The 27612-nt window shown below is 56.1% G+C and overlaps 1 protein-coding gene across 1 annotated transcript; it reads right to left on the bottom strand.

Moving 5' to 3' along the window:
• Nucleotides 1–226: 226 nt before the first annotated feature.
• LOC132813546 (serine/threonine-protein kinase D3-like) lies at nucleotides 227–23843 on the bottom strand (the record flags this gene model as incomplete). The annotated part of the gene is made up of 16 exons (XM_060823188.1): nucleotides 23345–23843; nucleotides 15263–15404; nucleotides 12874–13005; nucleotides 12475–12602; nucleotides 11837–12032; nucleotides 10786–10869; nucleotides 8739–8829; nucleotides 7621–7744; nucleotides 6373–6450; nucleotides 5990–6254; nucleotides 5866–5891; nucleotides 4553–4625; nucleotides 3853–3959; nucleotides 2922–3083; nucleotides 1817–1915; nucleotides 227–494 (listed from the first exon to the last, which is right to left on the bottom strand). Coding segments are annotated over exons 1-16 (2188 nt in total), but the record flags the coding sequence as incomplete, so codon positions are not given.
• Between the last annotated feature and the right edge of the window lie 3769 nt (nucleotides 23844–27612).

Genomic DNA, 27612 nt, shown 5'->3' with positions numbered 1-27612 from the left:
GGGGGTGGGTGGGGTCAGTGGGAGGTGAGTGGGGTCAGTGGGGGGTGTGAGTGGGGTCAGTGGGGGGTGAGTGGGGTCAGTGGGGGGGTGAGTGGGGTCAGTGGGGGGTGAGTGGGGTCAGTGGGGGGTGTGAGTGGGGTCAGTGGGGGGTGAGTGGGGTCAGTGGTGAAGGGGTGGTCCCCACCCTGTGATGCCCCCCTCCCCTCCCCCCGTTCCTTGCCCTTACCGCTGGGGGAGATTTGCCCCCAGGGGCTGGCGGGGTACATGAAGCTGGCGTTGTGGATCTGGTCATTGATGTCCTCGTCCTCGTTGAAGGGGAAGATCCCGCTCAGGCTGACGTAGATGACCACTCCGGCCGACCACATGTCCAGGGCCCGGTTGTAGCCCTCGTTGTGCAGCACCTCGGGGGCGAGGTAGGCCGGAGTGCCCACCACCGACTTCCGAAACCCCTTCTCCCCGATTATCCGGGCAAACCCAAAGTCGCAGAGCTTCACCTGGGTTCGGGGGCAAAGGGCGGAGTGCAAACTGACCGTTCGGCCCATCTGGCTCTTCCCAAAGCTCCGTCCCCCTCCCTCCTGCTCCCCACCTCAGCCCCTCTCTGAGGGAAATGGTCCCACATTCTGCCCTCCCCCACTCAGAGGGCGGTGACAGTGGGAACATGGAGTCACGCAATGCGGGAAACAGACCCTTCGGCCCAACCAGCCCGTGCCAACCCTAACCCCAAACTAAACTAGTCCCAGCTGCCTGCTCCTGTCCCATCCCCCTCCAACCCTTTCCTATCCAGGTCCTTATCCAAATGTACCCCCACCCACCACTCCCTCAGGAAGTTCACTCCACACACAGACCACCCTCTGGGTAAAAGATTTGCCCCTCAGGTCTTTGTTAAATCTCTCCCCTCTCCCCTTAAAAGTGTGCCCCCTAGTCTTGTAATCCCCCACCCTGGGGAACAGACACCTCCCATTAACCCTATCCAGGCCCCTCATGGTTTTATAAACCTCTATAAGGTCACCTCTACGCTCCAGTGAAAATTCTCCCAGCCTATCCAGCCTCTCCCTATAACCCAACCCCTCCATACCCGGCAACATCCTGGTAAATCTCTCCTGACCCCCCTCTCCAGTTTAATAATATCCTTCCTGTAACAGGGAGACCGGAACTGGACACGGTGTTCCAGACGAGGCTACACCAATGTTCTGTACAACCCCAACATGACGTTCCCCAACTCCCTGTACTCAAAGGTCTGAGCAATGAAGGTAAGAGTGCGAAACGTCTCATTAACCCCCGTCCCCCTGTGACACAAACTTCACAGGGTCATGTACCTGCACCCCCTGGGTCAGAGGATCATGTACCTGCACCCCCTGGGTCAGAGGATCATGGACCTGCACCCCCTGGGTCAAAGGGTCATGGACCTGCACCCCCTGGGTCAAAGGATCATGGACCTGGGTCAAAGGATCATGGACCTGAACCCCTGGGTCAAAGGATCATTGACCTGGGTCAAAGGGTCATGGACCTGAACACATGGGTCAGAGGATCATGGACCTGAACCCCTGGGTCAAAGGGTCATGGACCTGCACCCCCTGGGTCAGAGGATCATGGACCTGAACCCCTGGGTCAAAGGATCATTGACCTGGGTCAAAGGGTCATGGACCTGACCCCCCCGTTTGGATTAGCTCAGGATTGTCTGGGATCAACGCCCCACCACCTCTCACCCCTCCCCCATTCTCATTCTAGTCCCACCTCCCCTCTCCACTCGAGACTCCCTCATCATTTCTAACCCCGCCCCGGTAGGGAAGGTTGGGGGACGGCGGTGAACTCTGACCTGGGGGAAGGGGTCGGCTGAGGTGAGCAGGATGTTCTCCGGTTTGAGGTCACAGTGCACGATGTTGTTCAGGTGGAGATGGCGAAGGGCCTCCAGGATCTGCCGAGAGAGTGGGGGAGGGGGGGGGAGGGGGGGGGAGGGGAGGGAGAGGGGGGGGGGGGGGGATGGGGAGGGGGAGGGGAGGGAGAGGGAGGGGGGGATGGGGAGGGGGGGAGGGGAGGGGAAGGATTTGGCCTCAGGACCGCGGTCAATGCCAACACCGACACCCCCGGCCCAACCCCCTTCCAGCTCCCCTCCCCTCCCCCCCCCACCCTATACCCCATCCACCCCGGTGCCCTTTCACCCCTGCCGACCCCAGGGATGGGGGACGGGGTTATGTACACATCACCTCCTCCGCTACCCCCACCCCCACCCCCGCTGTGCCCCTCCCACCCCAAACAGTCAGGTCTAGGGCAATCTCACCCCTCCCTCCCTCAATCACCCCCCTCCCTCCCTCCCTCAATCACCCCCTCCTTCACTCTATCAACCCTCCTCCCTCCCTCGATCAACCCCTCCTTCCCTCGTTCACCCCCTCCCTCCCTCAATCACTCCCTCCCTCCCTCGATTACCCTCCCTCCCTCGTTCACCCCCTCCCTCCCTCAATCACACCATCCCTCCCTCCCTCGATCATCCCCTCCCTCGCTCGATCACACCCTCCCTCCCTCACTCGATCACCCCCTCCCTCCCTCCCTCGTTCACCCCTCCCTCCCTCGATCACCCCCTCCCTCCCTCGATCACCTCCTCCCTCCCTCGATCACTCCCTCCCTCCCTCGATCACTCCCTCCCTCCCTCGATCACCCCCTCCCTCCCTCAATCACCTCCTCCCTCCCTCGATCACCCCCTCTCTCCCTCCCTCGTTCACCCCCTCCCTCCCTCAATCACCTCCTCCCTCCCTCGATCACCCCCTCCCTCCCTCCCTCGATCACCCCCTCCCTCCCTTGATCCCTCTCTCTCCCTTGTTCACCCGGCTCCCCCCAGAAGCTGGTTAATCCCACAGAGGGGTGATTTGTGGGGGTGGGGGTGTGGGTGTGGGGTGGGGGTGAGGGGTCAGAGTTCACGGCCGTACCTGGGTGGTGAGGAACTTGGTGAGTCTTTCGGGGAGCCGGCCCTCCTCCATCGACAGGATCATCTCCAACATGTCGCCGCGCAACCGCTCCATCACCAGGCAGAGCCGGGAGGGGCCCTCAAACACACCGTCCAGGCTCACCACCCCAGGGTGGCACACGGTCTACACCCCAGAGCCAGGCGTTAGAGACAAGGGAAAGCTCCCTCTACACCAGCCACCCCTCTCCCCATCAAACATCCCCAGGACTGGGACAGCACGGGGTTAGATACAGAGTAAAGCTCCCTCTACACTGTCCACCCATCAAACACTCCCAGGACAGGGACAGCACGGGGTTAGATACAGAGTAAAGCTCCCACTACACTGTCCCCCATCAAACACTCCCAGGACAGGGACAGCACGGGGTTAGATACAAGGTAAAGCTACCTCTACACTGTCCCCCCATCAAACACTCCCAGGACAGGGACAGCACGGGGTTAGATACAGAGTAAAGCTCCCTCTACACTGTCCCCCCATCAAACACTCCCAGGACAGGGACAGCACGGGGTTAGATACAAGGTAAAGCTCCCTCTACACTGTCCCCCCATCAAACACTCCCAGGACAGGGACAGCATGGGGTTAGATACAGAGTAAAGCGACCTCTACACTGTCCCCCCATCAAACACTCCCAGGACAGGGACAGCACGGGGTTAGATACAGAGTAAAGCGACCTCTACACTGTCCCCCCATCAAACACTCCCAGGACAGGGACAGCACGGGGTTAGATACAAGGTAAAGCTCCCTCTACACTGTCTCCCCATCAAACACTCCCAGGACAGGGACAGCACGGGTTAGATACAGGGTAAAGCTCCATCTACACTGTTCCCTCATCAAACACCCCCAGGCCAGGGACAGCCCGGGGTTAGATACAGAGTAAAGCTCCCTCTACACTGACCTGTAAGATGGCCACCTCGTTCCTGAGGTGACTCTCCTGTTTCCTGGGAAACCGCAGCTTGTCAATAACTTTGATGGCCACATCCCGGCCGGTGCTGCGGTGTTTTCCTGGGAATGGAAGGGGTGGGGGGGGGGAGGGGGAGGTGGGAGGTGCGTGGGGGGTGTGGAGGAGTGGGGTTGTTTGGGGGAAGGTGGGGGTGATGTGTGTGTGGGGGGTGTGGGGGTGTTGGGGGATGGGGGGGACGAGAGATGGGAGGGGGGTATGGGTTGGGGTGGGGAGGGTTGGGTGGTGTGGGAGGGGGGTGGGGGTGTTGGGGGAATGGGGTGGTCGAAGAGATGGGAGGGGGGTGTGTGCAGAGAGAGACAGGAGGGAAGGGGGGGTGAATGGTCAGTGTTGGTGAAGACAACTTGGGGGGGTGGCACAGCACGATCCCACACACCACCCCCAGCCACCCAGCTCTTCTCCCCACAGTGGGATCCTGCCCACCCCACACCCCAGCGTCAGGGGTCCGTGTCAGGGGGTGGGGTGGGGTGGGCAGTGTCTGGCTGGAATGGGTCAGTGAGGGCTGGCGTCCATCCTGTGCAAGGAGCTGCTGACACTGAGCTGTGAAGCCACACCCAGTCCAATAGCTGTCAGTGGTCAGGCTCAGCCCCCTGTCAGCTCCCGGACGGGGTGGAGGGGACCATCCTGATAGACTCACCTCCGTACACCACTCCAAACTGTCCCGATCCCAAAACATCACCCACAAATATCTGATAGACACGACTGATACCCTGCCAGGGAGAGACGGGGGGAGAGACAGGGGGAGGGGGGAGACAGAGGGAGGGAGGGGGAGAGACAGGGGAGGGGGAGAGACAGAGGAGGAGGGATAGTAGGGGAGGTGAAAGAGAGAGGGGGAGAGTGGGAGAGGGGACAGAAAGCGGGAGAGAGAGAGAGAGAGGAGGAGAGGGAGGGAGTGAGGGGGAGGAACAGGATGAGAGACAGAGTGTGACAGTGCGGAGAGCAGAGGAGAGGGGAATGGAGTGGGAGGGGGAGGGGGAGGGGGGGGTAGATTATTTGGTTATATTCGGCACAAAACAGAGAGAGATGAACACGTGCTCCCAGAGTGACCGGACCCCTCCTTCCCCCAGCCCGACACTGCCCCGGTAACCACCCCCTTCACCCCCCACCCTGACCTGCCTCACTCCCCCCCCCACCCAGCCCACCCTGACCTGCCTCACTCCCCCCCCCCCCACCCAGCCCACCCTGACCTGCCTCACTCCCCCCCCACCCAGCCCACCCTGACCTACCTCACTCCCCCCACCCAGCCCACCCTGACCTACCTCACTCCCCCCATCCCCCCACCCAGCCCACCCTGACCTACCTCACTCCCCCCATCCCCCCACCCAGCCCACCCTGACCTACCTCACTCCCCCCATCCCCCCACCCAGCCCACCCTGACATACCTCACTCCCCCCCCACCCAGCCCACCCTGACCTACCTCACTCCCCCCCCACCCAGCCCACCCTGACCTACCTCACTCCCCCCCCACCCAGCCCACCCTGACCTACCTCACTCCACCCCCCACCCAGCCCACCCTGACCTACCTCACTCCCCCCCCATCCCCCACCCTGACCTACCTCACTCCCCCCCACCCTGACCTACCTCACTCCACCCCCCACCCAGCCCACCCTGACCTACCTCACTCCCCCCCCATCCCCCCACCCTGACCTACCTCACTCCCCCCCCCACCCAGCCCACCCTGACCTACCTCACTCCCCCCCATCCCCCCACCCTGACCTACCTCACTCCCCCCCCACCCAGCCCACCCTGACCTACCTCACTCCCCCCCCACCCAGCCCACCCTGACCTACCTCACTCCCCCCCATCCCCCCACCCTGACCTACCTCACTCCCCCCCACCCAGCCCACCCTGACCTGCCTCACTCCCCCCATCCCCCCACCCTGACATACCTCACTCCCCCCACCCAGCCCACCCTGACATACCTCACCCCCAGCCCCCACCCTGACCTACCGTCTCTTGCTGCTGCTTGCTAGGCCCTTGGGGGGAGAAAGAGAGAGAGAGAGACAGTGAGCCATGCATGAAGCTTGCTGAATTGCAGTAGCTACCTAACCCGTCCGTGCTGCCCGGTACTCACCCAGCAACCTGCTAGCATCTGTCAGGGGGAGGAGATTGGCCGGGGCGCTGACAGGCATGAGGGCCTGGCGAATAGCTCCCTCCCAGTCCTGAGCACGGAGCTGGCGCGCTGCACCACCAGGCTGAGTATCCGCAGAGAGGTCCTCACCCACACACACCGTGTCCGACGCCATCACCAGCTCGAAGGCGGAACGGAGCCCGCCCAGAGAGAGTCCGGAGAAATCCCGGGCAGACCGCACCAGCCAGATATCGGAGAGGGAGAATTCCTGCCACAGACAGAGAGAGGCACAGAGATGGGAGAGAGCAGGTCAGGGATGTTTCGGAATGCCACGCACAGTGGATCTGGCCAATCCCCAAACCGAGCGGGCGGTGAGACCTCCTTACCTTGTAGAATTTGTTCCCGGTTTCATTCTGGTACAGGGTAAGGCACTTGCTGCTCAGACGCCAGTAATGTCGCTTCCTCTGAGGGCAAATAACACCGAAACATCATCACAACACAAACTGCAACTTTACACACACACACAGCAAGTACCCTGCTGTACAAACCCTGACTCTGTACGGTTACACAGTGAGTGACCCTCACCCTGCTGTACAAACCCTGACTCTGTACGGTTACACAGTGAGTGACCATTACCCTGCTGTATAAACCCTGACTCTGTACGGTTACACAGTGAGTGACCCTTACCCTGCTGAATAAACCCTGACTCTGTACGGTTACACAGTGAGTGACCCTTACCCTGCTGTATAAACCCTGACTCTGTACGGTTACACAGTGAGTGACCCTTACCCTGCTGTATAAACCCTGACTCTGGACATTTACACAGTGAGTGATCCTTACCCTGCTGTATAAACCCTGACTCTGTACGGTTACACAGTGAGTGACCCTTACCCTGCTGTATAAACCCTGACTCTGTACGGTTACACAGTGAGTGACCCTTACCCTGCTGTATAAACCCTGACTCTGTACGGTTACACAGTGAGTGACCCTTACCCTGCTGTATAAACACTGACTCTGTACAGTTACACAGTGAGTGACCCTTACCCTGCTGTATAAACACTGACTCTGTACGGTTACACAGTGAGTGACCCTTACCCTGCTGTATAAACCCTGACTCTGTACGGTTACACAGTGAGTGACCCTTACCCTGCTGTATAAACACTGACTCTGTACAGTTACACAGTGAGTGACCCTCACCCTGCTGTATAAACCCTGACTCTGTCCGGTTACACAGTGAGTGACCCTTACCCTGCTGTATAAACACTGACTCTGTACGGTTACACAGTGAGTGACCCTTACCCTGCTGTATAAACACTGACTCTGTACGGTTACACAGTGAGTGACCCTTACCCTGCTGTATAAACCCTGACTCTGTACAGTTACACAGTGAGTGACCCTTACCCTGCTGTATAAACACTGACTCTGTACGGTTACACAGTGAGTGACCCTTACCCTGCTGTATAAACCCTGACTCTGAACAGTTACACAGTGAGTGACCCTTACCCTGCTGTATAACCCTGACTCTGTACGGTTACACAGTGAGTGACCCTGTCTCTGTTGGACAGCGAGTGGTGGTTGAGGATATGGGAGGGGGGTGGAGTTTCGGGACAGGGGACAGAGGGGTGCACACTGACCAGGGGCTCCTTCCAAGTGTAATGCATTAACCAGCCTTCCAGGATGACATCAGTGCCCTGTCGTTTCACCTGGCGAATTGACTGGACCACCCTCATCAACGGGATGTTGTTGGAGGAACACGGACTGGAGTGAGAACACAACAACAAACATCTCAATTATTACAGGCACTGTCCGAGGGTCAGCGCTGAGGGAGCGGGCACTGTCCGAGGGTCAGCGCTGAGGGAGCGGGCACTGTCCGAGGGTCAGCGCTGAGGGAGCGGGCACTGTCCGAGGGTCAGCGCTGGGGGAGCGGGCACTGTCCAAGGGTCAGCGCTGAGGGAGCGGGCACTGTCCGAGGGTCAGCGCTGAGGGAGCGGGCACTGTCCGAGGGTCAGTGCTGAGGGAGCGGGCACTGTCCGAGGGTCAGTGCTGAGGGAGCGGGCACTGTCCGAGGGTCAGTGCTGCGGGAGCGGGCACTGTCCGAGGGTCAGTGCTGAGGGAGCGGGCACTGTCCGAGGGTCAGTGCTGAGGGAGCGGGTACTGTCTCAGGGTCACTGCTGGGGGAATGGGCACTGTCCGAGGGTCAGTCCTGAGGGAGTGGGCACTGTATCAGGGTCAGTGCTGAGGGAGTGGGCAGTGTGGGAGGGTCAGTGCTGAGGGACCGGGCACTGTGGGAGGGTCAGTGCTGAGGGAGTAGTCACTGTCGGTGGGTCAGTGCTGAGGGAGCGGACGCTGTCAGAGGGTCAGTGCTGAGGGAGCGGATGCTGTCGGAGGGTCAGTGCTGAGGGTGTGGACACTGTCGGAGGGTCAGCGCTGAGGGAGGGGGCACTGTCGGAGGCTCAGTGCTGAGTGAGCGGGCACTGTCGGAGGGTCAGTGCTGAGGGAGTGCCATACTGTCGAAGGGTCAGTGCTGAGGGAGTGGGCACTGTCGGAGGGTCAGTGCTGAGGGAATGGGCACTGTCGGAGCAGGGAGTGAGGGGTGGGGGAGCGGTGAGTGAGAGAAGGGGGAGTGAGGGTGGGGGAGTGAGGGTGGGGGGAGTGAGGGAGGGGGGGTGAGGGTGGGGGGACTGAGGGAGGGGGCAGTAAGGAGGGGGGAGTGAGGGAGGGGGGACTGAGGGTGGGGGAGTGAGGGAGGTACCTGATTGGTTCTGATGGAGAGTTGGGAAGCCTCTCGGTGGAGCCTGTGTCGCAATCCCCAGGGTCTCCTTCGGAGGGCGACTCTCTCCCATCTGCGGGAGTGAGAGACAACATCAGGCCATTCAGCCCCACTCCTCCCCCAGCCTGTCCCACAGGAACAGGAGGCCATTCAGCCCCTTCCTCCAGCCTGTCCCACAGGAACAGGAGGCCGTTCAGCCCCCTCCTCCAGCCTGTGCCACCATTCAATTCAATCCCAGCTGACCTGTGAACTCTGTGACCCCTCCTCCCCTTTGGCTCCCTCACCTTTAACCCCTGTCACCAGCCAAAGAGGTCACCATCCCCAACACCCCTCCCCACCCACCCCAGGTGTGTGTGACTCCCTCCCCAGTCGCCCTCCTCCCCAGTCCCTCGGGGTGATTCCTCACCCCCTTCCCACCCCGGTATCTCCGTCCAGGGGAGTGTGGCTGTGTGTTTGGTGAGGGGACTCTGCTCCCGGCTCCCACAGGAACACCTTCAGTCAGTCAGAGGGAAGGATCTGGTTCATGTCAGACTGGAAAAGTTGCTCCAAATCTTCAAACCGAAGCCCTGCCGTTTCCCCATCCTGGGAGTGACGAATGCTGGCCTTATTATTTAGAATTAGATCTAACTGTCACGTGTTGTCTTATATTTTGGGAAAGCAAATCTTAGCAGAACTTAATGGTAAGGTCCCGGGGAGTGTTGCTGAACAAAGAGACCTTGGAGTGCAGGGTCATAGCTCCCTGAAAGTGGAGTCGCAGGTAGATAGGATAGTGAAGGCGGCGTTTGGTATGCTTTCCTTTATTGGTCAGAGTATTGAGTACAGGAGTTGGGAGGGTCATGTTGCGGCTGTACAGGACATTGGTTAGGCCCCTGTTGGAATATTGTGTGCAATTCTGGTCTCGCTATTGGAAAGATGTTGTGAAACTTGAAAGGGTTCAGAAAAGATTTACAAGGATGTTGCCAGGGTTGGAGGATCTGAGCTACAGGGAGAGGCTGAACAGGCTGGGGCTCTTTTCCCTGGAGCGTCAGAGGCTGAGGGGTGACCTTAAAGAGGTTTATACAATCATAAGGGACATGGATAGGGTAAATAGACAAAGTCTTTTCCCTGGGGTCGGGGAGTCCAGAACTAGAGGGGCATAGGTTTAGGGTGAGAGGGGAAAGATATAAAAGGGACCTAAGGGGCAACGTTTTCCCCCAGAGGGTGGTACGTGTATGGAATGAGCTGCCAGAGGATGTGGTAGAGGCTGGTACAATGACAAAATTTAAGAGGCATTTGGATGGGTATATGAATAGGAAGGGTTTGGAGGGATATGGGCCGGGTGCTGGCAGGTGGGACTAGATTGGGTTGGGATATCTGGTCAGCATGGACCAAAGGGTCTCTATAAATACAGACAAAATATACAAAGGCCCCATCTTAAAATACAAAACCAGAATTTCTTAAAAACAAAAGAGAGAGACAAAAGAAAAATGGAAAAGGTCCAGACTTTATCTAAAAGAAAAGGACAAAACGTGGATTTTGTAGCCTTATCTCCTGTGACCTGGCAGTAGGCCTGAGCCTGGGACAGGGAGTAGGCCTGTGCCTGGGAGTAGGCCTGAGCCTAGGAGTAGGCCTGAGACAGGGAGTAGGCTTGTGCCTGGGATTAGGCTTGTGCCTGGGATTAGGCCTGGGACTGGGAGTAGGCCTGAGCCTGGGAGTAGGCCTGGACCTGGGAGCAGGCCTGAGCCTGGGACTGAGAATAGGCTTGAGCCTGGGAGTAGGCCTGATCTGGATTGAGACCTGCTCTGGTCTGGAGTTAAACTCAGCCTCCTCTGGGACACACTCGACTGATTGCCTTGTAACTGGTTTCCACTGGGTCTGCTTTCTCAACCTTTTTTTCCTGAGTTAAAACCACCTTGACAGGTTTTCCACACTTTGCAGGACAGGGCCTCGCAGGGGTCGTGACCGTCACTAATTTAAGGGATTTTCATGTCGTAATTCTGCTGGAAAATAACAAAACCTTCACGCCTCCCCAGAGGGAAACATTCCTCACCATCTCCGTTGGTTAAAGTCGATTCTCCGAGACAATTGTTTGGGACCAGAGCGATACAACGTTTGTGACAATTGAATTTACAATCTTGGAAGAAAGAGACAGAAGACAAAATGGGTTCAGAACCGAGAGGGCGATAATTTTCAAACACAACAAAACCCTGGGCTCACGCGACGAGGTGCTGCTGTTCCTAACGCGGTGACACCAGCTCTTGACACTGGACTGCATCAGCCAGGAAAGTCCCAGGCTTCACTTCTGGCCCTGTGCAATGGAGGGAGATTGACCGAGATTCCACACACACAGCAACCTGGGAGTGAGCATTGTCTCCTGTTATAGCGATGGTGGGTGAGGGAGCCCAGAGAGAACGCCCCCTTTTCTTCCAATAGCACCCACAGAGTCTTTTACACAAGTCTCCCCGCCCCCGAACGACCTCTGCTCACCCAACAACCCCAGATGGGGTCTCATCAGAAAGGCGGCAACTCCCACAGTGCCCACTCCCTCAGCACTGACCCTCCCACAGTGCCCACTCACTCAGCACTGACCCTCCGACAGTGCCCACTCGCTCAGCACTGACCCACCGACAGTGCCCACTCCCTCAGCACTGACCCTCCAACAGTGCCCACTCGCTCAGCACTGACCCTCCGACAGTGCCCACTCCCTCAGCACTGACCCTCCGACAGTGCCCACTCCCACAGCACTGACCCTCCGACAGTGCCCACTCCCACAGCACTGACCCTCCAACAGTGCCCACTCCCTCAGTACTGACCCTCCCACAGTGCCCTCTCCCTCAGCACTGACCCTCCGACAGTGTCCACTCCCTCAGCACTGACCATCCGACAGTGCCCGCTCCCTCAGCACTGACCCTCCGACAGTGCCCGCTCCCTCAGCACTGACCCTCTGACAGTGCCCGCTCCCTCAGCACTGACCCTCCGACAGCGCCCGCTCCCACAGCACTGACCCTCCAACAGTGTCCGCTCCCTCAGCACTGACCCTCCGACAGTGCCCACTCCCTCAGCACTGACCCGAAACCGTGCCCACTCCGTGTGCCCCTCACCTTTACACTGCATGCCCTGTCGGAAGAGGCCTTTGAGGAGGTGTTTACAGTGCTGACAGATGGTGGGCCGGGTGTACGAGTGAATGTGAAACGTGTGGGGCACCTTTACCCTCGCCATCTCCTGCCGATCCACCCAGACCGGGCGTCCGCTGAGTGATGGAGTCCAACCACCAAACGTCACAGGGTGGGAGCGAGTCTGAGAGAGAGGTTCGGGGAGTCATCATCACCGATAGCAGCACACAGTCACCCCAGTGTGTGTGTCTGTCTGTGTGTGTGTGTGGGGTGGGTGGGTGTGTGTGTGGGGTGTGTGTGTGTGGGGTGGGTGTGTGTATGTGGGGTGGGTGTGTGTCTGTGTGTGTGTGTGTGGAGGGGGGTGAGGTGTGTGTGTGGTGGGTGTGTGTGTGTGGGGGGGGTGGGGTGTGTGTGTGTGTGGAGGGGGGTGAGGTGTGTGGGTAGTGGGTGTGTGTGTGTATGTGGGGTGGGTGTGTGTGTGTCTGTGTGTGTGTGTGTGGAGGGGGGTGAGGTGTGTGTGTGTATGTGGTGTGTGTGTGTATGTGGGGGTGGGGTGTGTCTGTGTGTGGGTGTGTGTTTGTGTTGTGTGGGGGTGGGACGGTGTGTGTGTGTGGTGTCTGAGGTACCTCTTGGTGGTTGTCAGTGCCTCCTGCTGTCCGAGTGGGGTTAGTGCTGTCTGGAAGTCGGCGATGGCTCCTTTTGCAGTTGTTTGGAATGTTAAAGGCACATCTTTTGTGGAAGTCTAGGCCGCAGCCTGTAAGACAGAGAGGAGAGAGTGGTCAGGGCGAGGAAGGAAGGGGATAGACAATTTGTCTGACACGGCCCAGCACCATTGGCTGTTCTCGGCCTAGTTCCTTGGTCTGGCAAGTCACACACTGACTCTCACTGGGCTATGGGCTCCTGGGGTCTCTCTGTTTACCTAGTGAAGTGCCAAGCTCTTGCCTCTGAATAAGAAGAGAAGGCACATGGAGATCTGACCGCGTCTAGACCATCAGCAGACCCGCCCGCCGATCCATTTTCCTCACCGTTACATTTCAGGCCTTGCCGCACCAGGCCCCACAGCATCTCACCACAGTAGTTACAGAAGGCCGGGGCCCTGTAGGAATGTACGAAGAGCACGTGGGGCTGGATGTTGTTCCCTCCGATGGACGCCGAGCCTGGGGAGGGGGGGGTGTGGGGAGGCGATGAGAGAAAGAGAACGTGAGTGGCGGAACGGGACAATGGCCAAGAGAATCAGGGCGCTAGAGAAGGCCTGGTTCTGCCAGCTCGGCACTAGGCCGCAGGCTTCACCTGCTCAGCCACGGCCTCCCCTCACCCTCTGACTGTGGCCTACACGGATTCCAAGCCAGCTGAGAAGTCTGAAAAATCAAGGTACCCACCTTCTCTTTCCCAGAGAGACTTTATGGACGTCCTTAATCTTTCACCTCTCATTCCATCAGAAGTGACCCCTAATTTTACACTTTGGTGTTGTTTACGGTTCTCCCTCTCACACCAAACCACCCAAGTTTCTAACTAAATTAAAAATTGGCAATAATCAGGTCTGAGAGAGAAAGCGAGGAAGGAGAGGCAGAGAGTGAGGGGAGTGCCTCCATTTTACTAAACAATCATTGCCCATTTCGCTTCAACTTAAATGTTAATAAAGCCTCTTTTCCGGGAATTTAGACATAGATAGATTCCCCATTCTTTCTGAAAAGACATATTTTAAACAGCTCAAAAGGAATTCAGGATTAAAAAATGGTGGTCATGTTGCCAGGGTCCTCCAGAACACAAAATGGCCTCTCTACCTTGTTGTCTGTTCAGACCATGTATTCCTCCTTTGAAAACCATTCTGTGTCACTCTCCATCAAATGAACATAGTCCCCAAAGCAACTCGTCCCCATTACATCGTAGTGTCAGACATTTACTCCTATCTCTCCCCTTTTCAGGATCTCCTTCAGAATATTTTACAGGGCTTTTATCCCCAGGGTGGGGGAGTCCAGAATTATACAGCCCAGTGCGAGTGTGTGTGTGTGAGCCCGTACCCCTGTGAGAGTCTGTGTGTGTGTGTGTGTGTGAGAGCCCGTACCTCAGTGAGAGTCTGTGTGTGTGTGTGTGTGTGTGAGAGCCCGTACCTCAGTGAGGGTCTGTGTGTGTGTGTGTGAGAAGATTTAAAAAGGACCTAAGGGGTAACGTTTTCACACAGAGGGTGGTACGTGTATGGAATGAGCTGCCAGAGGATGTGGTGGAGGCTGGTACAATGACAACATTTAAACACAGAGATAGACAGCACGAAAACAGACCCTTCGGCCCAACCCGTCCATGCTGACCCAGATATCCCAACCCAATCTAGTCCCACCTGCCAGCACCCGGCCCATATCCCTCCAAACCCTTCCTATTCATATACCCATCCAGATGCCTCTTAAATGTTGTGATTGTACCAGCCTCCACCACTTCCTCTGGCAGCTCATTCCATACACGTACCACCCTCTGTGTGAAAAAGTTGCCCCTTAGGTCTCTTTTATATCTTTCCCCTCTCACCCTAAACCTATGCCCCTCTAGTTCTGGACTCCCCCACCCCAGGGAAAAGACTTTGTCTATTTACCCTATCCATGCCCCTCATGATTTTATAAACCTCTATAAGGTCACCCCTCAGCCTCCGACGCTCCAGGGAAAACAGCCCCAGCCTGTTCAGCCTCTCCCTGTAGCTCAGATCCTCCAACCCTGGCAACATCCTTGTAAATCTTTTCTGAACCCTTTCAAGTTTCACAACATCTTCCAATAGGAAGGAGACCAGAATTGCACACAATATTCCAACAGTGGCCTAACCAATGTCCTGTACAGCCGCAACATGACCTCCCAACTCCTGTACTCAATACTCTGACCAATAAAGGAAAGCATACCAAACGCTGCCTTCACTATCCTATCTACCTGCGACTCCACTTTCAAGGAGCTATGACCCTGCACCCTGGGGTCTCAGGGAGCCAGTTTTATTGCCCAGGTAGACTATCACTTTTAATATAATTTCTAACCCTTTGTCAGGTCCCATTCATGGTCCTCCAGCCTGGAGGACCCCTTACATCTGGTCCATCCTTTCCCTCTGATGTTGCACTCAATTTGACAAACCATTGTTCGTGGGTTGGGGGGAAGAGGTTGGATCCCTGGCCCTTCAGGTCCAGCAATCTCCAAGGGAACCCCCCCTTTTCCTGGAGTGTTCGGCTGGCTGGAGAGTTTACTGACTTGCTCAGTTGTGAACCCCTCTCTCTCACTCCCCCAGCGAGTGGGACAGACCACCCCCTCCCTCACAATTCAGAGGCTGTTGCTCTGTTGTGGGAACGGTTGGAGAGGGGTGGAGGGGATCCCTCTGGCCTAGCCCAGGCTGGGGGGGGGGGGGTGGTTGCGAGGGATCCTCATTCCCCCCTCCCCCCCCGATCTCACCTGTAATGACGGCCTCAATGAGGTCGCCCTCACGGACAGCATCGTCAGACAGGAGACGCTGCAGGATGTTCTCAGAGTGTGCCTCATGTCGGAACAGCAGGATGTGGTCTTCAGAAAGGCCATTCCACACACTGTCCGGAAACTGGGAACAGGCAGAGAGGGAGTTAGTGCAGTGTCCCTCTGTGACTGAGACAGAGAGAGAGAGAGAGAGACAGAGAGAGAATGAGAGACAGAGAAGGTTTGAGAGAGACAGACAGAGAGAGAATGAGAGACAGAGGGAGCGAGAGAGACAGACAGAAAGAGAGAGATACACAGGCAGAGACAGAAACAGTGGCAGAGGGAGGGAAGAGAGAGACAGAGAAAGTGTGGGAGAGATGGAAAGAGTGATGGAGAGAGAGTGAGGGAGAGAGACAGAGAGTGAGGGGGAGAAACAGAGAGAGTGAGGGAGAGAGACAGAGAGTGAGGGGGAGAGACAGAGAGTGAGGGGGAGAGACAGAGAGAGTGAGGGAGAGAGACAGAGAGTGAGGGAGAAACAGAGAGAGTGAGGGAGAGAGACGGAGAGAGTGAGGGAGAGAGACAGAGAGAGTGAAGGAGACAGAGTGAGGGAGAGAGAGTGAGGGGGAGAGACAGAGAGAGTGAGGGGGAGAGACAGAGAGAGTGAGGGGGAGAGACAGAGAGAGTGAAGGAGAGAGACAGAGAAAGTGAAGGAGAGAGAGTGAGGGAGAGAGACAGAGAGAGTGAGGGAGAGAGATGGAGAGAGTGAGGGAGAGAGACGGAGAGAGTGAAGGAGAGAGAGTGAGGGAGAGACGGAGAGAGTGAGGGAGAGAGATGGAGAGAGTGAGGGAGAGATAGAGAGAGTGAAGGAGAGAGAGTGAGGGGGAGAGACAGAGAGAGTAAGGGGGAGAGACAGAGAGAGTGAGGGGGAGAGACAGAGAGAGTGAAGGAGAGAGACAGAGAGAGTGAAGGAGAGAGAGTGAGGGGGAGAGACGGAGAGAGTGAAGGAGAGAGAGTGAGGGGGAGAGACAGAGAGAGTGAGGGGGAGACAGAGAGAGTGAGGGAGAGAGACGGAGAGAGTGAGGGAGAGAGACGGAGAGAGTGAGGGGGAGAGACAGAGAGAGTGAAGGAGAGAGAGTGAGGGAGAGAGACAGAGAGAGTGAGGGGGAGAGACAGAGAGAGTGAGGGAGAGAGATGGAGAGAGTGAGGGGGAGAGACAGAGAGAGTGAGGGAGAGAGAGTGAGGGGGAGAGACGGAGAGAGTGAAGGAGAGAGAGTGAGGGAGAGAGACAGAGAGAGTGAGGGGGAGAGACAGAGAGAGTGAGGGAGAGAGATGGAGAGAGTGAGGGGGAGAGACAGAGAGAGTGAGGGAGAGAGAGTGAGGGAGAGAGAGTGAGGGGGAGAGACGGAGAGAGTGAAGGAGAGAGACAGAGAGAGTGAGGGGGAGAGACAGAGAGAGTGAAGGAGAGAGAGTGAGGGAGAGACGGAGAGAGTGAGGGAGAGAGACGGAGAGAGTGAGGGAGAGAGATGGAGAGAGTGAGGGAGAGATAGAGAGAGTGAAGGAGAGAGAGTGAGGGAGAGAGACAGAGAGAGTGAGGGGGAGAGACAGAGAGAGTGAGGGGGAGAGACAGAGAGAGTGAGGGGGAGAGACAGAGAGAGTGAGGGGGAGACGGAGAGAGTGAGAGTGTGTGTGTGTGTGTGGTGAGTGTGAGTGTGTGTGTGTGTGTGTGAGTGTGTGTGTGTGTGTGTGGGGTGTGTGTGTGTGTGTGTGTGTGTGTGGTGAGTGTGTGTGTGTGTGAGAGCCCCGGGGCGGCTGTATCTCTGAGGGGCCTGTTTCCGTGCTGTGGCTGTGTGCTGCAGTGAGCGAGGCCTCGAGGTGAGGGCCGGTGTGAATGGAAAGTGTTTGGGAGCTGTGTGGGTTTTGTGGTCAGAGTGCGTCTGTGTTACTGCAGCAGGTCAGCAGGGAGACAGCAGCCTGACCTGCCCAGGGGAGGGCAGGGGCAGAGGTCAGCATGTCAGAGGGTGGACAGAAGAGCAGAGCTGACCGATAGATGGGCACTGCCATCTCTAGGGACCTCTCCAATCAACAAAGGTTTGGACGATGATGGAGATTGGTCCCTGGGAGGGGGTGGGTATGAGAATTCAGGGAGCACTAGCAGCGGCCATTCTGCCTGCCCATCGAGACTGACACACCCCAAGCATCCTCTCTCCCCCTCGGAGTTCTGAGACTGCCCCATCCTGCTCTCATCTAACCCAGGGAAAACTGAAGACCCCTTCCCCATCTCCCCGAGGGAGAGACAAGGCCTCATCTTAACGTTTCATCAGAGTGAGTGACCCTCCTATGGTGCCCGCTCCCTCAGCACTGACCCTCCGACAGTGCCCAATCCCTCAGCACTGACCCTCCGACAGTGCTCACTCCCTCAGCACTGACCCTCCGACAGTGCCCATTCCCTCAGCACTGACCCTCCGACAGTGCCCGTACCCTCAGCACTGACCCTCCGACAGTGCCCATACCCTCAGCACTGACCCTCCGACAGTGCCCGTACCCTCAGCACTGACCCTCCGACAGTGCTCACTCCCTCAGCACTGACCCTCCAACAGTACCCACTCCCTCAGTGCCCGCTCCCTCAGTGCCCACTGACCCAGTATCTGCCATGGTTGTATTGCTGAAAGCTGTGAGTGTGTGTGTGTGGGGGGGGGGTGAGAAGGTGCAGAGATGGTCATCAGGGAGAATGGGCTTCGAATGTATGAGCTAAAAAACTCAGCTGGAATTTCCAATTGACAGAGAGTGAGTTGGGTGGAGGGGGTGGGGGGAAAGAGAGAGAAACAGAGAGAGAGAAACGGGGGGGACAGGGGATGAGAGAGAGAGATAGAGAGAGGGGAATGAGGGAGAGAGAGAACGAGGGGATGAGGGAGAGAGAGGGAGAGTCTGAGCTGGGGGTCATGGTTGGGTTGTGAATGTAGCCGGGTCTGAATGAGACGGAGGGACCTCTGAACTTGCTCAGACAGCAACTCGCATCGTCCCAGTGAGCACTCAGTCCCAACCCCCCCCACCGTGTGTGAGCCCCCCCCCTGTGAGAGCCCCCCCCTCTGAGAGCCCCCCCGTGTGTGAGCCCCCCCGTGTGTGAGCCCCCCCTCTGTGTGTGACCCCACCCTCTGTGAGCCCCCCCTCTGTGTGTGACCCCACCCTCTGTGAGCCCCCCCTGTGTGTGAGCCCCCCCTGTGTGTGAGCCCCCCCTCTGTGTGTGACCCCACCCTCTGTGAGCCCCCCCCGTGTGTGAGCCCCCCCTCTGTGTGAGCCCCCCGTGTGTGAGCCCCCCCGTGTGAGCCCCCCCGTGTGTGAGCCCCCCCCGTGTGTGAGCCCCCCCCTCTGTGTGCGAGTCCCTTCAGACTCCCCCCTCCCCCACCCCCAGACCATTTCCCCAGCTCTCAGTCCTCCCCCCTCAGCGGCCCCCATCCTGAGATCAGAGCTATGGCCTCAACCAGCCCCAAACTATCGTCCAGCGCAGCATAGAGGCCCTTCAGCCCGTCTTATCTGTGATGGTCCTCAAACCCCGATCAATTCTCCTTGTCAGTTTCTGGCTGGGGGCCTGTAGCCGTGTCCTTTGTGGGCCCTGTGTCTGAATCGTTATTGAGTCGACCAGCACAGAAACAGACCCTTCGGCCCAACCAGCCCCTGCCGACCCTAACCCCAAACTAAACTAGTCCCAGCTGCCTGCTCCTGACCCATCCCCCTCCAACCCTTTCCTATCCAGGTCCTTATCCAAATGTACCCCCACCCACCACTCCCTCAGGAAGTTCACTCCACACACAGACCACCCTCTGGGTAAAGGATTTGCCCCTCAAGTCTTTGTTAAATCTCTCCCCTCTCCCCTTAAAAGTGTGCCCCCTAGTCTTGTAATCCCCCACCCTGGGGAACAGACACCTCCCATTAACCCTACCCAGGCCCCTCATGGTTTTATAAACCTCTAGAAGGTCACCTCTACGTTCCAGTGAAAACTCTCCCAGCCTATCCAGCCTCTCCCTATAACCCAACCCCTCCATACCCGGCAACATCCTGGTAAATCTCTCCTGACCCCCCTCTCCAGTTTAATAATATCCTTCCTGTAACAGGGAGACCGGAACTGGACACAGTGTTCCAGACGAGGCTACACCAATGTCCTGTACAACCCCAACATGACCTTCCCCAACTCCCTGTACTCAAAGGTCTGAGCAAGCGTGCTAAACGCCTCATTAACCCCCGTCCCCCTGTGACACAAACTTCAATATTTTGAGGGGTGTTCACGTAAGAATCTCACTCTCAGGTGCTGCCTCCCTCTGTTGGGGGGAGGGGGCGGGGGTAAATATTTTTGCTCAGATCCCCTTGCCAACCTCCTGCCCCTTCCCTTTAAGCTGTTCCCTCCCCCCTCCCCCGGTTAGTGAGCTCACTACTCAGGGAGAGGTGGGGGTGAGGGGGTGGGGGGGGGGAAGGTTTCTCCCCGTCCACCCTGTCCCTGACTCTCAGACCCCAAATCAGGATCCACACCCACCCCCCATCCCGAGCCTTCTCAGCTCAAAGGGGACTCACCCGAATTTATCCAGCCCCTTCCTCTCTCTCTCTCTTTGCATCTCTCTGTCTCTCTCTCTCTCCCTCTCTCTCCCTTTGCATCTCTCTCTCTCTTTGCGTCTCTCTCTCTCTCTCTCTCTCCCTCTCTCTCTTTGCGTCTCTCTCTTTGCATCTCTCTCTCTCTCTCTCTTTGCGTCTCTCTCTCTCTCTCTCTCTTTCTCTCCCTCTCTCTCTCTTTGCATCTCTCTGTCTCTCTCTCTCTCCCTCTCTCTCTTTGCATCTCTCTCTCTCTCTCTCTGCCTCCCTCTCGCAGAATCACTCCATCCCAGGCCATATCCTGGTGGATCTCCCCTGCACCCCCTAGGGAGACCCTCACACCCTCCTCCAGCTGAGGGCTGCTGTATGTTACTCACAGCCCGGTCAGAACCACCCCGCGGTGTACTCAGTGCCTGCAGCAAGGGGGGGTTAATTCCCAAGGGATGGGCTGGAGGGGGTTACAGGGATAGGGAGGGGGTGTAGGGGCTGGAGGGGGTGACAGAGATAGGGAGGGGGTGTAGGGGCTGGAGGGGGGTTACAAGGATAGGGAGGGGGTGTAGGGGCTGGGGGGGGTTACAGAGATAGGGAGGGAGGGTGAGGGTTGAAGTTAAGGTGACAGTTTGAGGTTGGTGGTGTTTCGGATGTGGAGCTGATGGGGGAGGGGGTGGTCAGATTGCTCAGAGCTTGGGTCACAGAGCGATAGAGATGTACAGCATGGAAACAGACCCTTCGGCCCAACCCGTCCATGCTGACCGGATATTCCCCACCCAGCCTAGCCCCACCTGCCAGCACCCGGCCCATATCCCTCCAAACCCCTCCTCCTCCTGTCCCTCTCCAGCCTTTGAAATGCTGTGAGTTGGAGACCGCCCTGTACAAGATGCAGTGAGGGAAGGGGGTGGGGGCGGGGATGGGAGGGGGGGAGGGGGAGGGGGGTGGGGGCGGGCTGGGGCTGGGGGTCTCTCGGATTAATGGCTGACCCCAGTCAGGTCCTCAAACAGAACAAAACCAGATTCAAAGCTCAGTCTCACACTCACACTCACATACACTCGCAGACACACACACATACACTCGCAGACACACACTCACACACACTCGCAGACACACACACATACACTCGCAGACGCACACTCACACACACTCGCAGACACACACTCACATACACTCGCAGACACACACTCACACACACTCGCAGACACACACACATACACTCGCAGACACACACACACATACACTCGCAGACACACACTCACACACACTCGCAGACACACACTCACACACACTCACAGACACACACACAGACACACACACACTCTCACAGACACACACACAGACACACACTCGCAGATGGGGAGTGAGATGAGCTGCTGAAAGGTCACGTTGAGCTGACAGCGAGGTGTTGCGCGGGTGGGGGAAGTTTACAGACCCGGGGGGGGGTAGGGGGGGACCTGCACTCGTCAGCACATACAGCAAGAAAAAACCCCAGATTCAGCTGCTTCAGGGAGCCACCACACGCCAGGGCCACAGTCCTCACTCCGGGCTGTGAGAGCGGGAGGGTGAGAGGGCGAGAGGGAGAGAGGTACCGCACACTGTGACCCACTCACCCGCCCAGAACCTCAGCCACACCGAGTGAACTCTAACCAGTGATGCCTACTGTAGTCGCACAGCCCTATGGGCAACTGGCCTTTCACCCTGGAGATCAGAGCGTGTGCTGGAAAAGCGCAGCAGGTCCGGCAGGATCCTAGGGGCAGGTGAATCAGGCAAAAGCCCTTCATCAGGAATGGGATGTCCCCGAAACGTCGACTCTCCTGACCCTCGGATGCTGCCGGATCTGCTGCGCTTTTCCAGCAACACACTCTCTTCAACTTCACTCTAATCCCTCCCTCACTCTCACACAAACTCTCTGTCAGAGGGTCAGTGCTCAGGGAGTGGGCACTGTACCCCCATCAAACACCCCCAGGACAGGGACAGCACGGGGTTAGATACAGAGTAAAGCTCCCTCTACACTGTCCCCCCATCAAACACCCCCAGGACAGGGACAGCACGGGGTTAGATACAGAGTAAAGCTCCCCCTACACTGTCCCCATCAAACACCCCCAGGACAGGGACAGCACGGGGTTAGATACAGAGTAAAGCTCCCTCTACACTGTCCCCCCATCAAACACTCCCAGGGACAGGGACAGCACGGGGTTAGATACAAGGTAAAGCTCCCTCTACACTGTCCCCCATCAAACACTCCCAGGGACAGGGACAGCACGGGGTTAGATACAAGGTAAAGCTCCCTCTACACATTTCAATTTGGCCTGGGACTCCAAGCTCTGGAATACTGTCCATGAACCCTTCTGCCCCTCCCTCCCTATCCTCTCCTTTAAGACACGGGTTAAAAGCAATCTCCCTGCCTGAGGCCTCACCCTCCTGTCCCCCGTTTCTCTCAGCGTGGCCCAGGGTCAAACTCTGTCTGGGAAAGGATTCGCTACATATGGGCGCTTGATAAATGCAGAGCTTTCGCGATGGTATTCACTGGTGTTGGAATGGACCCTGTGAATGGCAGAAGGTTCCTGCTCCTGATATTTTGATGTTTGAGCTTAAGGGGTTATCCCCGAATGAGAGAATAAGTTTGGAGTGAGACGCGACCGCGTGGTCTCCTTAAAGAGTTCACCAAGGCTCTGCAGCACCGCCACTGGTGGGAGGCTGCACCTGCACCGTGACGTTTACATAGGAATCTGAACATGGAGCTCGATCACCCCCAGCATGGAGGCCTGGGAGGGGAGAGTGGGTTCAAATATCACAGGAGAGGGTTTCTCTGCTGTCTAGGGTGGGTGGGCAAGGATGGGTCTTCAGATTTCAGGGAGAGGGGGAGGGAGGGGGAGAGGGGAGAAGGGGAGGGGAGGGAGGGAGAGGGAGGGAGGGAGAGAGAGGGAGAGAGGGAAGGAGAGAGAGAGGGAGGGAGGGAAGGAGAGAGAGGGAGGGAGGGAAGGAGAGAGAGGGAGGGAGGAGGGAGAGAGAGAGGGAGAGAGGGAGGGAGAGAGGGAGGGAGGGAGAGGGGGGAAGGAGAGAGAGGGAGGAGAGGGAGGGAGGAGGAGAGAGAGGGAGGGAGGGAGGGAGAGAGAGAGGGAGGGAGGGAGGGAGAGAGGGAGGGGAGGGGAGGGAGAGAGAGAGGGGAGAGGAGGGGAGGAGGGGGGGGAGGGAGAGGGAGAGGGGGTGGGAAGGAGTGGGAGGAAGGGGGACCCCATACCTGAGGGAGGGGGAGTGGGAGGGGGAGCGTGAGGGGGAGAGGGTAGAGAGGTAGGGGGGAGAGAGAGGTAGGGGGTGGTGAGGGAGGGAGGGGTGGGGAGAGGAAGGGGGACCCCATACCCCAATGAGAGGGAGAGGGAAGGAGAGGGAGAGGAAGGGGGATCCCGTACCCCAGGGAGATGGAGGGGGAGGGGGAGGGGGAGAGGGAGAGGGAGAGGGACCCTGTATCCCAGTGAGGGGCAGAAAGGGGAAGGGGGTAAAGAGAGAGTCGCTCACCTTTCTCTCCAGCAGCTGGAAGCTGAGATTCCTTGCGGTTCTGACGGACAGCTCTAACCCACTCAGGGACACCGTCTCCCGGGACAGCCCGACCTGAAGCAGGAAGCAGCCACCCTGAGGGGGGGAGCTCGCCTCTCTGAGGCCAGCCAGGGAGCTCCCCGGGGCAGCAGGAGCTGCTGCTGCTGCGTCCCGGGGCTCAGACACTGAGGACATCTCTGACAGCCCACCCCCCACTGGGGCGGGGGGAAAGGGGGCTTAGGGCTGACACTGAAATCACCCTGAAACCCAATTCAAAATCCAGACAAATCAATTTAAACCCAGAGGAGGAAATCCCCCTCCCCTCGCCCAGGCCCACAAAACAAAAAGTCACAACTGAGGGAAAATTCTAACTTCAGCAAACTGTGTGGGGCGTTTTGAAGGTGGACGTCTCGCTGTCAGAGCCACGCTCTCTCTCCTCCCACCACCTCGAACACTGACAGGAACAAAGTGAACTCGCTCAGATACTCAAACCACCAACTAGCAAGGCAGGTTAACCAGGGGAACCAGTGTTCAACATATTAACCAGGCAGACAGAGAGAGAGAGAGAGGGATTAACCAGTCCTGGGGGTGTGTGTGTGAGAGAGAGAGAGAGAAAGACTGTCCAGTTGTAGGGTTAGAGGGATTAACTAGTCCTGGGGGAGTTAGAGAGAGGGAGAGAGAAAGAGAGAGAGAGAGGTTGTCTAGTTTTGGGGTTAGAGATATTAACTAGTCCTGGGGAATTTAGAGAGAGAGAGAGAGATTGTCCATTTGTAGGATTAGAGGGATTAACTAGTCCTGGGGGAGTTAGAGAGAGAGAGATTATCCAGTTATAGGATTAGAGGGATTAACCAGTCCTGGGGGAGTTAGAGAGAGAGAGATTATCCAGTTATAGGATTAGAGGGATTAACCAGTCCTGGGGGAGTTAGTGAGAGACATTAACCAGTCCTGGGGGAGTTAGTGAGAGAGATTAACCAGTCCTGGGGGAGGGGTGGGGGCTGTTGGTGGGAGAGAGAAGCTAGTCATCAAAGCAGGTTTATGATAATGTCATTAACCCATCCCCAGGTTAGAGCGATTTAACCCGTCCCCACTTCAATATATTACCTAACCAGTCTCTAGTGTCAAGAGATTAATTAACTAAACCCAGGGAAATAGACATGTGTAACGAATCAGGATGTTGTGAACTTGAAGTGAAGGAGCCATTGGGAAGTAGTGACCATAATACAATAAGCTTCAATCTGCAATTTGAGAGGGAGAGGGTACAGTCGGAAGTGATAATATTTCTGTTGAATAAAGGGAACTATGGAGCTATGAGGGAGGAGCTGGCCAAAGTTCAATGGTGCAATACCTTAACAGGGATGACCGTGGAGGAACAATGGCAGATATTTCTGTGTATAATGCAGAAGTTGCAGGATCAGTTCATTCCTAAAAGGAAGAAAGATCCCAGGAGGAGGCATGGGTGGCCGTGGCTGACGAGGGAAGTTAAGGAACATATAAAGTTAAAAGAGAAAAAGTATAACATAGCAAAGATAGGTGGGAAAACAGAAGACTGGGAAGCTTTTAAAGAACAACAGAGGATTACTAAGAAGGAAATACGCAGAGAAAAAAATGAGGTACGAAGGTAAACTGGCCAAAAATATAAAGGAGGACAGTAAAAGTTTTTTTAGGTATGTGCAAGGCAAAAAAATGGTTAGGACTAAAATTGGGCCCTTGAAGACAGAAACAGGGGAATATATTACAGGGAACAAAGAAATGGCAGAAGAATTAAATGGGTACTTCAGATCTGTGTTCACTGGGGAAGACACAAGCAATCTCCCTGAGGCAACAGTGACTGAAGGACCTGAACTGAAGGGAATCTGTATTTGCCAGGATTTGGTGTTGGAGAGACTGTTAGGTCTGAAGGTTGATAAGTCCCCGCGGCCTGATGGTCTACATCCAGGGTACTGAAGGAGGTGGCTCGGGAAATCGTGGATGCGTTGGTGACTATTTTCCAGAGTTCGATAGATTCGGGATCAGTTCCTGTGGATTGGAGGGTGGCTAATGTTGTACCACTTTTTAAGAAAGGTGGGAGAGAGAAAGCAGGAAATTATAGAGCAGTTAGTCTGACCTCAGTGGTGGGAAAGATGCTGGAGTCTATTATAAAGGATGAGATTACGGCACATCTGGATAGTAGTAACAGGATAGGTCAGAGCCAGCATGGATTTATGAAGGGGAAATCATGCTTGACTAATCTTCTGGAATTTTCGGAGGATGTAACTCTGAAGATGGACGAGGGAGATCCAGTAGATGTAGTGTACCTGGACTTTCAGAAAGCTTTTGATAAAGTCCCACATAGGAGGTTAGTGAGCAAAATTAGGGCGCATGGTATTGGGGGCAAAGTACTAGATTGGATTGAAAGTTGGTTGGCTGACAGGAAACAAAGAGTAGTGATAAACGGCTCCATTTCAGAATGGCAGGCAGTGACCAGTGGGGTACCGCAGGATCAGTGCTGGGACCGCAGCTTTTTACAATATATATTAATGATATAGAAGATGGTATTAGCAATAACATTAGCAAATTTGCTGATGATACTAAGCTGGGTGACAGGGTGAAATGTGAGGAGGATGTTAGGAGATTGCAGGGTGATCTGGACAGGTTAGGTGAGTGGTCAGATGCATGGCAGATGCAGTTTAATGTGGATAAATGTATGGTTATCCACTTTGGTGGCAAGAACAGGAAGGCAGATTCCTACCTCAATGGAATCAATTTAGGTAAAGGGGCAGTACAGAGAGATCTGGGTGTTCTTGTACACCAGCCAATGAAGGTAAGCATGCAGGTACAGCAGGTAGTGAAGAAGGCTAATAGCATGCTGGCTTTCATAACAAGAGGGATTGAGTATAGAAGCAAAGAGGTGCTTCTGCAGCTGTACAGGGCCCTGGTGAGACCACACCAGGAGTACTGTGTGCAGTTCTGGTCTCCAAATTTGAGGCAGACATTCTGGCTATTGAGGGAGTGCAGCGTAGGTTCACGAGGTTAATTCCTGGAATGGCGGGACTACCTTACACTGAAAGACTGGAGTGACTGGGCTTGTATACCCTTGATTTAGAAGACTGAGAGGGGATCTGATTGAGACATATAAGATTATGAAAGGATTGGACACTCTGGAGGCAGGAAACATGTTTCCGCTGATGGGTGAGTGCCGAACCAGAGGACACAGCTTAAAAATACAGGATAGACCATTTAGGACAGAGATGAGGAGAAACTTCTTCACCCAGAGAGTGGTGGCTGTGTGGAATGCTCTGCCCCAGAGGGCAGTGGAGGCCCAGTCTCTGGATTCATTTAAGAAAGAGTTGGATAGAGCTCTCAAAGAAGTGGAATCAAGGGTTATGGAGGTAAGACAGGAACAGGATACTGATTAGGAATGATCAGCCATGATCATATTGAATGGTGGTGCAGGCTCGAAGGGCTGAATGGCCTACTCCTGCACCTATTGTCTATTGACATTAATTAACTAGCCCCTGGTTTAGTGAGGTTAACCATCCTCCACTGTCGGGCGGTTAATTAAACATTCTCTGGGTTAGAGAGGTTAACTAGTCTTTGATGAGACCGACAGATTAATTAACCAGAATCTGGGTTTGACGAACCAGTTCCTGGTTTCGAGAGACTTCACCGGGGGCTAGATTAGAATTATACATTCAATAGGCACTGTGCGACAGAGATAAAGTGAGCAGAGCCCTCTTTAGAGCGGTTAACTAGTCACCAGGTTAACTAACCGGTCTGCAGTTTACCAGGATTCACCAGGCCCAAAGTGGACAGGTGACACTATCACTGTTTGAGAGAAATTTATCAACAAATCCCAAGGATAGAGAGATCAGTTTCATGACTAGTTTCTGGTTTAGCACGAGTTAACAGGATTAACTAATTAATGTCAGGTAGACAATGGCTGTCAGTAATGAACTTTGAGTCACTGGGTGGCAGGAAAGGTGCTATATAAATGCAAGTGTTTCTTTTCGGAGTCAGGGTCTCCCTGGTAACGGAGCTCCAGAACAACCCCTCCCTCCTCACTCATTGTGACCCAGTCACCAGGGACCCTCAGGGTGAGGGGGGGCGGTTAGGATCTAACCCCAAAATCAGGGGAGAGAGAGAGAAGGAGTGAGGGAGGGGAGAGAGAGAGGGAGAGAGGGGGAGGGAGAGAGAGAGAGAGAGGGAGAGAGGGGGAGGGAGAGAGAGAGAGAGAAGGGGAGAGAGAGGGAGGGGGGAGAGAGAGAGAGAGA

This window comes from Hemiscyllium ocellatum, unplaced genomic scaffold, assembly GCF_020745735.1.
Source record: "Hemiscyllium ocellatum isolate sHemOce1 unplaced genomic scaffold, sHemOce1.pat.X.cur. scaffold_3824_pat_ctg1, whole genome shotgun sequence".
NCBI lineage: Eukaryota > Metazoa > Chordata > Chondrichthyes > Orectolobiformes > Hemiscylliidae > Hemiscyllium > Hemiscyllium ocellatum.
The sequence above is the reverse complement of the archived record's forward strand: the minus strand, read 5'-3'. Positions and strand labels throughout refer to the sequence as shown.